This window comes from Lampetra planeri, chromosome 37 (genome assembly GCF_965212315.1).
Source record: "Lampetra planeri chromosome 37, kcLamPlan1.2.h2, whole genome shotgun sequence".
Lineage (NCBI taxonomy): Eukaryota > Metazoa > Chordata > Hyperoartia > Petromyzontiformes > Petromyzontidae > Lampetra > Lampetra planeri.
In genome coordinates this window covers 10,152,508-10,166,213 of record NC_136143.1, presented here as the reverse complement: position 1 = coordinate 10,166,213, position 13,706 = coordinate 10,152,508, and the positions used below count along the sequence as shown (strand labels likewise).

General features: G+C 50.3%; 1 protein-coding gene across 1 annotated transcript in view; it reads left to right on the top strand.

The window, feature by feature from the left end:
* BRIP1 (BRCA1 interacting DNA helicase 1) overlaps positions 1 to 12,540 on the top strand; it is a 22,458-nt gene extending 9,918 nt beyond the window's left edge. Inside the window, exon 11 of the mRNA XM_078611610.1 lies at positions 12,489 to 12,540. Coding sequence (XP_078467736.1) covers positions 12,489 to 12,540 — 52 coding nt within the window. The remainder of the gene's footprint in view (positions 1 to 12,488) is intronic.
* Positions 12,541 to 13,706: the final 1,166 nt, after the last annotated feature.

The following is a 13,706-nucleotide window of genomic DNA, read 5'->3' as shown; positions in this document are numbered from 1 at the left end:
AATGACTTGGGCACTGACCTGGATCATTCCAGGGTAAATCTGTTTGCAGATGACATGATGCTGATTACTGCTGGCCGCTCTCCAGACGACGTGATTGCTAAGCTCCAGGGTGATTTCAACAAACTACAACATCAGCTAGTTGCTCTTAAACTCGTCCTGATTACCTCCAACACCAAGGTGCTATGCTTCTCACCAGGACTAAAGCAGGACGTTATTTTTTCCCAATAACATTCTTTAAATAATTATCAAATAGAGAAAGTCAAGATCTATAAGTACCTTGTGGTTATCTTTGATTAAAAACTGAATTTTCAAGATCACATTGATTATATTGCTAAAATGACAAAAATGTGTTTTCTGTATCCACACAAGGACTGCTTTCCCCCTATGTTCCGTTTGGAATCGTGTATGAATCAGCCCCCAGTACTGTACTGAAGAAGCTTGACCCAATTTATCACTCGGCCTTAAGATTTGCATTGAACTGCCCATATAGGACCCACCACTACGATCTGTACATTGGGTCAAACCTAACATCTCTTAATGATCGACGGCTTGTGCATCAGATCTTATATATTCACGATGTACTTACAAAAAAAATCAGCAGACTACCTGCTGGATCTCCTCTCTGTTTCGAAGAAAAAATGTGACCTAAGGTCTTCGCTCAATTACCAGCTTCATATTCCCTATTGCCGTACAAATACTGGAGGAAGGGCCTTTTCTGTTGATGGCCCCAGGGTCTGGAATGCTATCGCCAATCAACTGCAACTTGAGTCACTACCTGTGAGATCTGCACTCAAAACTGCTCTAGAGGAGTTGTACACCCCCAGCTGCCAGTGCTATTCAGAGTGGCCTGAAATCAAATGCATCGCTCCGGATGTCTGCTGCAAAGTATGATCTTGAGTTTTGATTATAGTGTGCTGATCTTTAAAGGTGCATTGAAAATGCTTGATACTGCTGCTGATACTCCTGTTGTTAAGGAGTGACTCATGCAGCCAGCTATGGCTGCAAAGTTTGGTCGTACATGTTTTGTATATCGCCTATTGTTAAATTTGGATCATAGTTCCTATGATCACTGTTACATTGTTTTTATAGCTTTATTTTGGCGATTTTGATAACGTTTTGGTTTAGCCATGTTTGTTGTAGTACAGAGTTAGCCTGATAACTTTAATCTAAATTGTCTCATGGTTGTTATTGTTCGACTTGCATCCCACTGAGATTTTTGTACACAGCGTTGATTTACGGTGATTTTTTTCTGGAAGCTTCTGCTGATTTTTCCTGGATGTTTCTGTTGCACGTCGTCACTTTTAGATGTTCTCTGTTCATGTTTTTGTTGCGGTTGCACCCGAGTTAAGAGCCACATGGCACACAGGGCTATACCTAACACATGAAACTGAAACATGATGGTTGTGATGGTGGTTTACATGATAGTGGTTTACGTGATGGTGCTTTATGTAATGGTGATGGTGGTTTACGTAATGCTGGTTTACGTGATGGTGGTGTTTTAAGTGATAGTGGTGATGGTAGTTTACGTGATGGTGCTGATGGTGGTTTACGTGATGATGATGGTGGTGGTGATGGTGGTTTACACTCCCTGACGATACATGCCGATTGTTTATTTACAAATCGATTGTTTATTTACAAATCGATTGTTTATTTACAAATCGATCGTGTATTTACAAACCGTTTGTGTATTTACAAATCTACACATACAAACGTCTTCTGTTTACACATATTTTGCATTTACACACGCCGATTGTGTCTTTGCTTACACTGTGTATCTACGCACACAAACTGATTACGTATTTACACACTGATTGTGCATTCACACAATTGTATATTTACACATACGGTGTATGCACACACACCGAGTATGTATGTACACGCTGATTGTGTATTTACATAATTGTGTATTTACACATTCTGAGCATGTACACACACAAAGCGATTGTATGTGTACACAATGATTGTGTTTTACACATACTGTACATGTACACACACACACTGATTGTGTGTGTACACAATGATTGTGTATTTACACATACTGTGCATATACACACACAAAGCAATTGTATGTGTACACAATGATTGTGTTTTACACATACTGTGCATGTACACACACAAACTGATTGTGTGTGTACACAATGATTGTGTATTTACACATACTGTGCATGTACACACACAAACTGATTGTGTGTGTACACAATGATTGTGTATTTACACATACTGTGCACGTACACACACAAACTGATTGTGTGTGTACACAATGATTGTGTATTTACACAATTGTGTATTTACACACGCAAACCGATTTTGTATTTGCACACCAATTGTGCATTCACACACACACAAACTGATTGTTTGTGTACATACTTATTATGTGTGTACGCGCTGAATTGTGTATTTGCACAATTGTATATTTACACAATGTGTATGTACACACAAAGATTGTGTAGTTACACACGCAAGCTGTTTGTGTATTTGCGTACCGATTGTACATTCACATCCACACAAACTGATTGTGTATTTACGCACCACTCACACACACACTGCACACAACGGTAATCACACGCAATGCGTCTGCAAAGTGTACACACGGGCGTATGTGCACACACACACACATGTTACACGTATGTGCACACACACACACACACATGTTACACGTATGTGCACACACAGATATGTTACACGCACTTTGCAAGTCACCGTTCCGGTAACACGGCGCCCCTGAAGCGAACACTAAACACTCATACTGGGGTTCGACGTTTCGGCCGATGAGACCAGTAGCCAAATGAAATACGCACAACAGATAAAGGTTCCCACAAAGCCCGCGTAGCCTTGAGCACACTGCTGGGGCAAGTGCAGTTAGCGAGCAGCAGCAGCAGCTCCGCCTGTGATGATGCTTCAACATCGCGCCCAACTATGATCGTTTTATAAGGCTGAGTTGACTTAGGGGGTGGACCTGTAGCAGAGATCGGTTCAGATTATAATGTCCACTGATGTTGGCCGTGAGCAGATACAGACCTCCCCTTCCCACCCTCACCCCACACCCGTATAGCCTTCACGGACTTGTGGGGCAAGTGCCGTTCGCGAGTCCCGGCGGTCTCCCCGAGGTGGGTGGCCGTGAACTACCAAAGACAAAGGATCTCCTCCTCCGTGTAGCCTCCGCCGACGTTGGGGGCAAGTGCTGCTCGCGAGGAACAGCAACGACCCAGGCCGGCGGGGCGCACGAGGAAGGGGGCCGGGTAGCCGGCACCACCACCACCACCAGGGGCACGCCCGCACGCATCTTCCAAGTAGCAACATTCGCAGGCCACACCGCGGCACACTCGGCTGAAGGCGCCGGAGGAGGATGTCGCGACCAATGCCATCCACGGCCGAGGTCGATGTGTGGAGATGTTGGCCGTGTCGGGTGTCGGGGCGGATTTTCACGACGCGACTATTTAGCGTGGTACCCGTTTCGATTTCGTAAAGCTTTCGTGACTGCAGGAATTCATATTCTCGGTTCTGTCGGTAAAGTCACGGAGAAGGGAAATAATAAAATAATAAAAATATGAAACAATAAAATTCCGTGGTTTTCACACCTGATGATGATGATTGCCTGTGTTGCAATCGAAACGTCGTGAGCATTTTATTGTTTTATTTTTATCATTTTATTATTTGCCTTCTACGTGACTTTACCGAAAGAACCAAGAATATATCGTGGTACTTGTTTGAGGCCGAGTCGACCTAGGGGATGGGGGTGCGACTCGGCAGCGAGGGGTCCGTGCCGATGACTGGGCGAGAGGCCGCGACTCGCTCCGACAATCCGCGCGCTCTCAGACGACGGCGCGTGAAGAGCGGTGTCGTTATCACCGATGTACGTTTCGTTGCACGTGTGGTCACGTTGCACGTGTGGTCACGTTGCACGTGTGTAAACTTTGCACGTGTGTAAACTTTGCACGTGTGGTCACGTTGCACGTGTGGTCACGTTGCACGTGTGTAAACTTTGCACGTGTGGTCACGTTGCACGCGTGGAAACGTATAAAGTATCGAGAACGATATTCATATTCTTAGGTTTTTTCGGTAAAGTCATGTAGGTAAAAAATTTAAATTAATAAAAGTTAAATGAGATAAAAATAAAATAAAATCACGACGTTTCGGAGGCAACACAAGCTTCCGTCTTCAGGTGGAACCGTCACAGCCCGACAGCTGTATCTCTCATTTACTTGATACAGCTGTCGGGCTGTGACGGTTCCACCTGAAGACGGAAGCTTGTGTTGCCTCCGAAACGTCGTGATTTTTATTTTATTTTTATTTATTTTACTTTTATTAATTTTATTTTTTTACCTACGTGACTTTACCGAAAAAACCTAAGAATATGAATCCTTGCAGTCACGAAAGCTTCAAATCTATCGAGAACGAGGCAGGCGACGGGGTTTGTTTGAATTAAAATGAAGACGCATCCCTTTGTGACAAGTTCATTACATAACCTCACCTCCGATGGCTACGTAGTCGTCGCCACGGTGGCTAGGAGATGTTGACTACCTCGCCTGGTACGCAGGAGGTCGTCGGCTCGATCCCGAACCTGACGCCTGCTGCTGTATATTTAGAGTCTGCGTCTCACTCTCTCATCATCATCACGGTGGCGAGGAGATGTTAACTACCTCGCCTGGTGTGCAGGAGGTCGTGGGTTCGATCCCGACCCTGACGCCTGCTGCTGCTGTATATTTAGAGTTTGCGTGTGTCTCTCTCTCTCATCATCATCACGGTGGCTAGGAGATGTTAACTACCTCGCCTGGTGTGCAGGAGGTCGTGGGTTCTTTCCCGACCCTGATGCCTGCTGCTATATATTTTTAGTTTGTGTGTCTTTCTCTGCGTGGGAATTTTTCTCGAGGTCCTCCGGTTTTTTCCCCTCCACGTTAAGAACCAACATCACCACGCGTTTAGAATCAACATCACCGCGCGTTTAGAATCAACATCACCGCGCGTTTAGAATCAACATCACCGCGCGTTTAGAATCATCATCACCACGCGTGCAGAGTGTTTGGCCGCTGCTATGAATGTCCACGTGGCGACGATTTGCTGCCACATCGTGAAGCAGCCGCCACTCGTGGTGGGCCAGGTCGCCTCTGTCTGAAACGAGCTGCACGGCAGCGCAGTGGGACCTTGGCTGGCTACAACACAACTAGCTGAGAGTTACACGATGATCCATGAAAGCGCTTTTGTTTAGAAGAACCGCTTGTTGCTGTTGTTGCTGTTGTTGTTGTCGTGTTTAGTTTGTTGTCCTTCCCCCACACCTCCGATTAGCCGCGGCGTGGGAGCTGCGTAAGGTGCGAAAGAAGTTCCACACCCCCCCCCCCCCCCACACACACAGACACACAGAGACACACACGGATACACAGACACACACAGACGGACACACACACGGACAAAGACAAAAAACCCGTATAGCCTTAACAGACTGTAGGGGCAAGTGCTGTTAGCGAGCATCTATGAAGGCCGGAACGGTACACGAGGGGGTGGGTGGCCAGCACCACGCCCGCACACACAGACACACACATACACGGACACACACAGACACACACAGACAGACACACACAGATACACACGGACACACACAGACACACACGGACACACACAGACACACACGGACAGACACAGATACACACACACACAGACACACACAGATACACACGGACACACACAGACACACACGGACACACACAGACACAGATACACACACAGACACACACAGATACACACGGACACACACAGACACACACGGACACACACGGCCGTCGCTTCTGCCTGGGTGGTGATGACGGATCGGGGTGGGGGATGGGGGGGGGGAGACAACACGACAAGCTGCCTATGGGGGTCCCCTAGGCCCCCAAAAAATCAATAAATACCAAAATCCTCGCCCCCCCACCACCACCACCAGCTAACTGGCGCTAAGAGACGCTCGCTGTGCGGCACGACGAGTGCAAGTCGGCGTGACGCGTGGTGGTGGTGGTGGACTTGGGAGGTCGTCGGGTGAGATGGCTGTGAGTTTGTGTGTCGTTCAATGCCGCCACCACCCGACACCGACGGTGAGGTTCGTCGCGTCAACAGAACGCGACGAGACAGTTAGCACGTCAGCCCGCTATTGTGGCAAATCGCCCGATGATTTTGGCTGATGCAGTTACCAGCGAAACGTCGATCGACTCAAATGGTTAATGTTGTGGATTTACTCTCCAACACACCGGTAGGCTGAAGTAGTGTATACTACACTATACACTACACTATATACTCCACTACACACTACACTATACACTACTAGTATACTACACTATACACTACACTATACACTACACTATACACTATTAGTATACTACACTATACACTGCGCTACGCACTACGCTAAACACTCCACTATACACTACACTATACACTACACTATATACTACACTACACACTACACTATGCACTACTAGTATACTACACTATACACTACACTATACACTACACTATACACTGCACTACACACTTTGCTACGCACTACGCTATACTGGTATACTGGTATAGCGTAGTGTGATGATGATGTATTATTATGTATTATTATATAATACATCATCGTTGTTACGTAACAAAAATCGAGGAGAGTCACACCGAGTCCTAGTTACGTCTCTGTGTGTGTTACATGTGTGTGTGTGTTACATGTGTGTGTGTTACACGTGTGTGTGTTACATGTGTGTGTGTGTTACATGTGTGTTTGTGTTACATGTGTTTTGTGTTACACGTGTGTGTGTTACACGTGTGTGTGTTACATGTGTGTTTGTGTTACACGTGTGTGTGTTACATGTGTGTGTGTTACATATGTGTGTGCGTTACATGTGTGTTACATGTGTGTGTGTGTGTGTGTTAGGGGGAGCGGCAGTGTATCGATGAGCAACAACTGCGCTAGAACCCGGCGACCCGAGTTCGATTCCCGCTCACGGCCAACACCGGCAACGATCATCAGAACCGGTCCTGCCCCCCCTAGGTCTGCTCAGCCTTAAACGAGAAACCGATGCGGTTCGTCGGCAATCAGCAGTGGGGGGAGACAAAGGCGGCCCGGGCGATGGGGGTGAGGTCCTGGCCATCGACGTAGGGCGCTCGCAAACAGCACTTGCCCCAGCAGGCTGTTGAAGGCTATCCGGGAGACCTTTATCTTTGTCTGCGTTAAAAAGAAAAGACTAAAATCCACGTCTGGATTGGCGCACTGCGGACTGCGAGTTTATTGCGCGGCACCTTTCGCTCATCACGTCGTAAACCCGGTTAAAGTTTGACAAAGACAAAGATCCCCCGTATAGCCTTGCCAGACTCCTGGGGCAAGTGCTGTTAGCGAGCAGCAGCAGCAGCAGCGGCGGCGGCACCTACGAAGGCCGGCGCTGTGGCGCGCACACGCAGAGTGGGGTGGGTGGGTCAGCGCCACGCCCGACCGCCTTTGTCTCCCCAGCGGCGATGTTTACCACGCTCCGCACCGGGTACTCGTTTGAGGCTGAGTCGACTTAGGGGGAGGCCCAGGACCGGTTCAGGCAATCGCTGCCACTGGTGGTGTTGGGGATCGAACTCGGGTCGCCGGGTTCGTAGCGCAGCGCGCTGACCCGTTGCAAACAAAGACGCACAACGACAATGCCACACAAAGATAAAGATCCCCCGTATAGCCTTGACAGACTGTAGGGGCAAGTGCTGACAGAGACACAAAGACAAAGATCCCCTGTATAGCCTTAACATACTGTAGGGGCAAGTGCTGTTAGCGAGCACCTCTAAAGGCCGCAACGGTACACGAGGGGGTATGTGGCCAGCACCACGCTCGACCGCCTTTGTCTCCGTAGTGACGATGTGTACACATTGCACCAGGTATTCATTTGAAGCTGAGTCGACCTAGGGGAGGCCCAGGAGCGGTTCAGATAATCGTCACTGGGTGTTGGCCGTGAGCGGGAATCGAACCCGGGTCTCCAGGTTCATAGCGCAGCGTAGCGCTAACCACTACACCACCGCTCCACAGACACACGGACACGTGTACACACAGACGCAGAGTTTGACAGACACACAGACACGCGCACACACTGACACACGGAGAGAGAGAGAGTTTGACAGACACACACAGACACACACTGACACACTGACACACGGAGAGTGTGCCAGACACACAGACACGCGCACACACTGACACACGGAGGTAGAGTTTGACACACACACAGAGACACTGACAGACACACACACAGACACACTGACACACACACACACATCCCGTGTGTGTAGGCAGCCCGCCATATAACCTCGCCCATAGCTCCGCCGGGTGTCGCAAACGCATCGTGCAGACACAACAATAACGACTCACCCCCCGTGTTTGTCTCGCCCCCCCCCCCCACGCGAAGAGTTCGCGCATTTTTTATTTATTTGATCACACGTCCCATGAGCCGCACGGCCTTCCGGAGGATAGCGCAGAATCAGCAGCGGCAGTAGCGATGGCTTCGATGCGGGCGGCGCCCTTGAAGGCCGGCTTTGACATTCAGCGCCTCATCAGCAGTCAAAGGCGGTGCTGGAAGCGATGCTGGCGACGCGCCAGCTGTTTATTCGGCGGTGGAAGTTGTTTTGACGTTCAGCGTCACATCAGCAGGGTCAGGCTGAGCTTCGTGCGATGCTGAAGATCCAGATGTTCATGGCCAAGGCCCCCGTGTGTGTCTCGCGTCTGTCTCGTTCGCTCTCTCTCTCGGAATCCGTGTCCCTGTTTCTCTCTCTCTCTCTCGTTCCCTGTCTCTCCATCTCGTTCCCTCACCCTCTGCCTGTCCCCCAGTCTCTCCGTCCCCCGTCTGCCTGTTCCCCCGTCTGCCTGTTCGTCTGTCTGCCTGTTCGCCTGTCTATCGTCTGTCTGTGCCCCCCCCCTTCCCCCCCCGTCTGCCATCCAGCAGTAGAGAAGGCCTGGCCTGGACTATGGGGAGCCCCGAGTGTTGCACCCTGCGATGCACACGGTGCAGCACGCACACACACACGTGTCGGCACGCACGTACACACACACACACGTGTGTCGGCACACACTCACACACAGAGTACATACATACATGTAATATACAACATTACATAACTACATATAGAGAGGCACACACCGCACAAAGGATTCACTAACCTACGTGTGCACACGCATGTACAACAACAACACCAGCAGCTAGCATGTTGACATGTAACATGTCACATGAATTGCACATCGTACGCACACGTCAGTGACAGACGCACCCTGCCGCTGTTTTGGTCCCCAGGGTTCGGATGTCAGCACGGCCGCCTTTGTCTCCCTCGTGGCGACGTTTACCCAACGCACCCGGTACTCCTTTCTTAACTATTAAAACAAATTGTTTTACCAGGTCAGGCCCCACTGAGCTGCTACGTAGCTGTTTTCTCAGAAGCGACCTCGCCACCACTGGTGACAGCTGCTGGACGAAGTGGCGGCTGATCATCATCATCACCACGTGGACATGTAGAGCCAGCGGCGAAATAACTCTGAGACGCGTGGTGGTGATGATACTAAATGTGGAGGGAGAAACCGGAGGACACGGAGAAAAATCCACGCGACCACGGGGAGAGAGAAAGACACGCAGACTCCAAATATACAGCAGCAGGCGTCAGGGTCGGGATCAAACCCACGACCTCCTGCATACCAGGCGAGGTAGTTAACATCTCCTAGCCACCGTGATGATGATGAGAGAGAGACACGCAGACTCCAAATATACAGCAGCAGCAGCAGGCGTCAGGGTCGGGATCGAACCCACGCCCTCCTGCACACCAGGCGAGGTAGTTAACATCTCCTAGCGCAGGAGGACTGTTTGCGATTTTCGTCACTTGCTGTTGGTGGGCGTGAGCGGGAATCGAACTCAGGTTCGCCGGGTTCGGAAGCACAGAGGGCTAACCACCACACTACCGCTCCTTACTACACGACACACACACACACACACGTATGGTACACACACACGTGAATTTGCGCCCACAATACGTATCGTACGTGTGCATACGTACACACACATGAACACACGAGTACATACACACAGCGTTCACGCGATGTGTATATACGCGTGCGTGTGTGTTTTGAATGTGGGGAGCGGTAGTGTAGCGGTTAGCGCGCTGCGCTATGAACCTGGTGACCCGGGTTCGATTCCCGCTCACGGCCAATACACAGTGACGATTATCTGAACCGGTCCTGGGTCTCCTCTAGGTCGACTCAGCCTTAAATGAGTACCTGGTGCGGTGTGTAAACATCGCCACTAGGGAGACAAAGGCGGTCGGGCGTGGTGCTGGCCACCAACCCCCTCGTGTGCCGTGCCGGCCTTCATAGGTGCTCGCTAACAGCACTTGCCCCTACAGTCTGTTAAGGCTATACGGGGGGCTTTATCTTTGTTTAATGTTCTCGCTAACAGCACTTGCCCCAACAGTCTCTTAAGGCTAAACGGGAGATTTTCGTGTTTTGTGTTTGTAAATGCGCATATCGTGTGTGCACATGCACGCCAATTATTACGGTACAAAAATACATCTAATGAGAATGACCATTTCGATTTAAAGCTTTCGTGACTTCAGGGATTCATCTTCTTGGTTCTTTTCGGTAAAGTCACGTAGAAGGGAAATAATAAAATTATAAAAATAAAACATAATAAAATACAAATTCTCACGACGTTTCGGCCACAACACAAGCAGCCGTCCCCAGGTCAAGAAACAGAGCGCTGTCTTTCCCACAGCTCTGTGAGAATTTTATTTTATTATTTATTTTATTATTTTTTATAATAATTTTTTATTATGTTTTTTTATTTTTATGATGTTTTTTTATTATTATTTTATCATTATTTCCCCTTCTACGTGACTTTACCGAAACAACCAAGAGAATGACAATTTACATCGACATCACGACCGTGCTTGTGGAGGTGGGGGGGGGGGGCATAGCTAGCAGCAGCAGCAGCCGCAACAGCCCTGCTGCCGATACGAAGGCCGGCACGGTGTGGGTGGCCATCAGCTACGGCCCGACCGCTTTTGTCTTCCCCCAGTGCTGATGTATAACCCACCGCGCCAGGTACAAAGACAAAGGTCTCCCAGCGCGTTATCCTCAACAGACTTTGGTGGTGGTGGGGTTGGCGGGTCAAGTGCTGTTCGCCAGAACCTATGAAGTTGGGAACAGCCACAGCAACAGCAGCAGCAGCAGCCGTTCGCCACCAAGTGGCGGAGACGTCACCACGGCGCTTGTGCCAGGCTCGGTGCACCTTAAGACGCGCGCGCACAGGCGGGTAGGACGCCTTGCAGAGTCAATGAGTTCGCGGCAAGTCGCGGGAATCCGTCGCCTGTCGTGATGGGGGTGGACACTCCACGCAGGAGGCAAGCTACTCGGTCCACTGATTATGGGGATCGTGCGTGTGTGTGTCCGTGCGTGTGTGTCCGTGCGTGTGTGTCCGTGTGTGTGCGTGTGTGTGTGTGCGTGTGTGTCCGTGCGTGTGTATCCGTGTGTGTGCGTGTGTGTGCGTGTGTGTGTGCGTGTGTGTGTGCGTGTGTGTCCGTGCGTGTGTGTCCGTGTGTGTGTGTGTGTGTGCGTGTGTGTCCGTGCGTGTGTGTGTGCGTGCGTGTGTGTGTGGGGAGCGGTGGTGTAGCGGTTAGCGCGCTACGCTATGAACCCGGCGATTCGGGTTCGATTCCCGCTCACGGCTAACACCAGTGACTATCTAAACCGGTCCTGGGCCTCCCCTAGGTCGACTCAGCCTCAAATGAGTACCTGGTGCGGTATGTAAACATCGCCACTGGGGAGATAAAGGCGGTCGGGCGTGGTGCTAGCCACCCACCCCCTCGTGTACCGTTCCGGCCTTCATAGGTGCTCACTAACAGCACTTGCCCCTACAGTCTGTCAAGGCTATTACGGGGGTTCTTTGTCTTTGTGTGTGTGCGTGTGTGTGTGTTTCTGCGGTAGTGTCGTGGTTAGCCCACTGCGCTACGAACCCGGCGTCCCGAGTTCGATTCCCGCTCACGGCCAACACCAGTGACGATTATCTGAACCGGTCCTGGGCTTCCCCTCAAATGAGAACCCGGTGCGGTGTGCAGTAAGCATCGCTACGAGGGAGACAAAGGCGGCCGGGCGTGGTTGTTCGTCACCCACCCCCTCGTGTGCCGCGCCGGCCTTCATAGGCGCGGCTCGCGAACAGCACTTTCCCCAACAGCCTGTTGAGGCTACACGGGGCATCTTTGTCTTTGTCCGCGCGAGGGTTTGGCACGTGGCGTCAGGCAACCCATGAGAGTTGACTTTGTGAGCGAGGCCAGCACCGCGGATATTATTGTTGGCGGATTAAAATAAAATGTGAAAAAGTGGACGTTTAAAAATATATATATATGTAAGATAAAAAAAAAATCTCTAATAATTATAAGAATATTCTCTGCGGTATTTTCGACACATTTAAGATTTCTCCATCGCTTCTATAAAAACGTCGTCGTCACAATTTACAGCATTCCGTGTGCTGTGCTGCGTGCAGAATCGCCAACGCCAAGTGTCGGTTATCTGTGCCGGGCCTGGGCCTCCCCTAGGTCGACTCAGCCTTGAAAATGACGACCCTCGTGTGATGTGTGGGGGGGGAGACAAAGGCGGTCGGGCGTGGTGCTGCCCCCCCCTCCACTCGCCTGCCGTGCCGGCCTTCACATGCGCTACTCGCTAACGGCACTTGCCCCAACAGTCGGTTCAGAGGCTACACGGGGGATCTTTGTCTTTGTGTAGCCATATACAGTACACACACATACACACACATACACACACACACACACAAAACAGACAAAGATTCCCCGTGTAGCCTAAACGGACTGTTGGGGCAAGTGCTGTTCGCGAGCCGCGCCTATGAAGGCCGCCACGGCTACGATTCCCGGTCGCGACGGGAACCCGGCTCTGGTTCTCCACTAGGTCGACTTGGCCTGAAATAACTAGCACCGGAATTGCTGGGGAGACAAAGGCGGCCGGGCGTGACGCTGGTCAACAAACTATCGTGGGTGCTCTGCCAACAGCACTTGCCTGTTAATGCTATACGGGGGACCTTTGCTTTGCCTTTGAAACTTGCAGATCTTAAGTTCAGTTCGCGATCACAGACAAAGATCCCCCGTATAGCCTTGAACACACTTTGGGGGCAAGTGCTGTTAGCGAGCACCTATTGATGCCCGGCCACCTTTGTCTCCCCAGTGGCGATGTTTACAAATCGCCACGAGGTTATTCATTTGAGGCTGAGTCGACCTAGCGGAGGCAGCGCGCTAACCGCTACACCACCACCACCACACACACACACGCGTGTGCACATACCTATGCGTACACTCCAAAGACACACGCACTTACAGTACATACCGACCACACGTACCGCATACCGATGGGACACACAGCGCGACACACACGTGCATTGTGAGTTCGGCTCGTCATCCGACAATTAATATGTTCATCATTATTCTGGGCATCGCATGGTACATATATACACACACACACGTGTTTATCAATGACCTCTTAGCCGTGATTAGCCATGTCTCTACGGAGTAGAGACGTGGACACTGACAACAACAGCAACAAAAAGGCTCGAAGCTTTCGAGATGTGGCTGTATCGAAGAATGCTGAAAATCCCATGGACAGCCAAAACCACCAATACACAAGTTCTGCAAGATATGGGCACTGACAGGCAACTGCTGAAGACCGTCATGAGCAGGAAGTGTTACTACCTAGG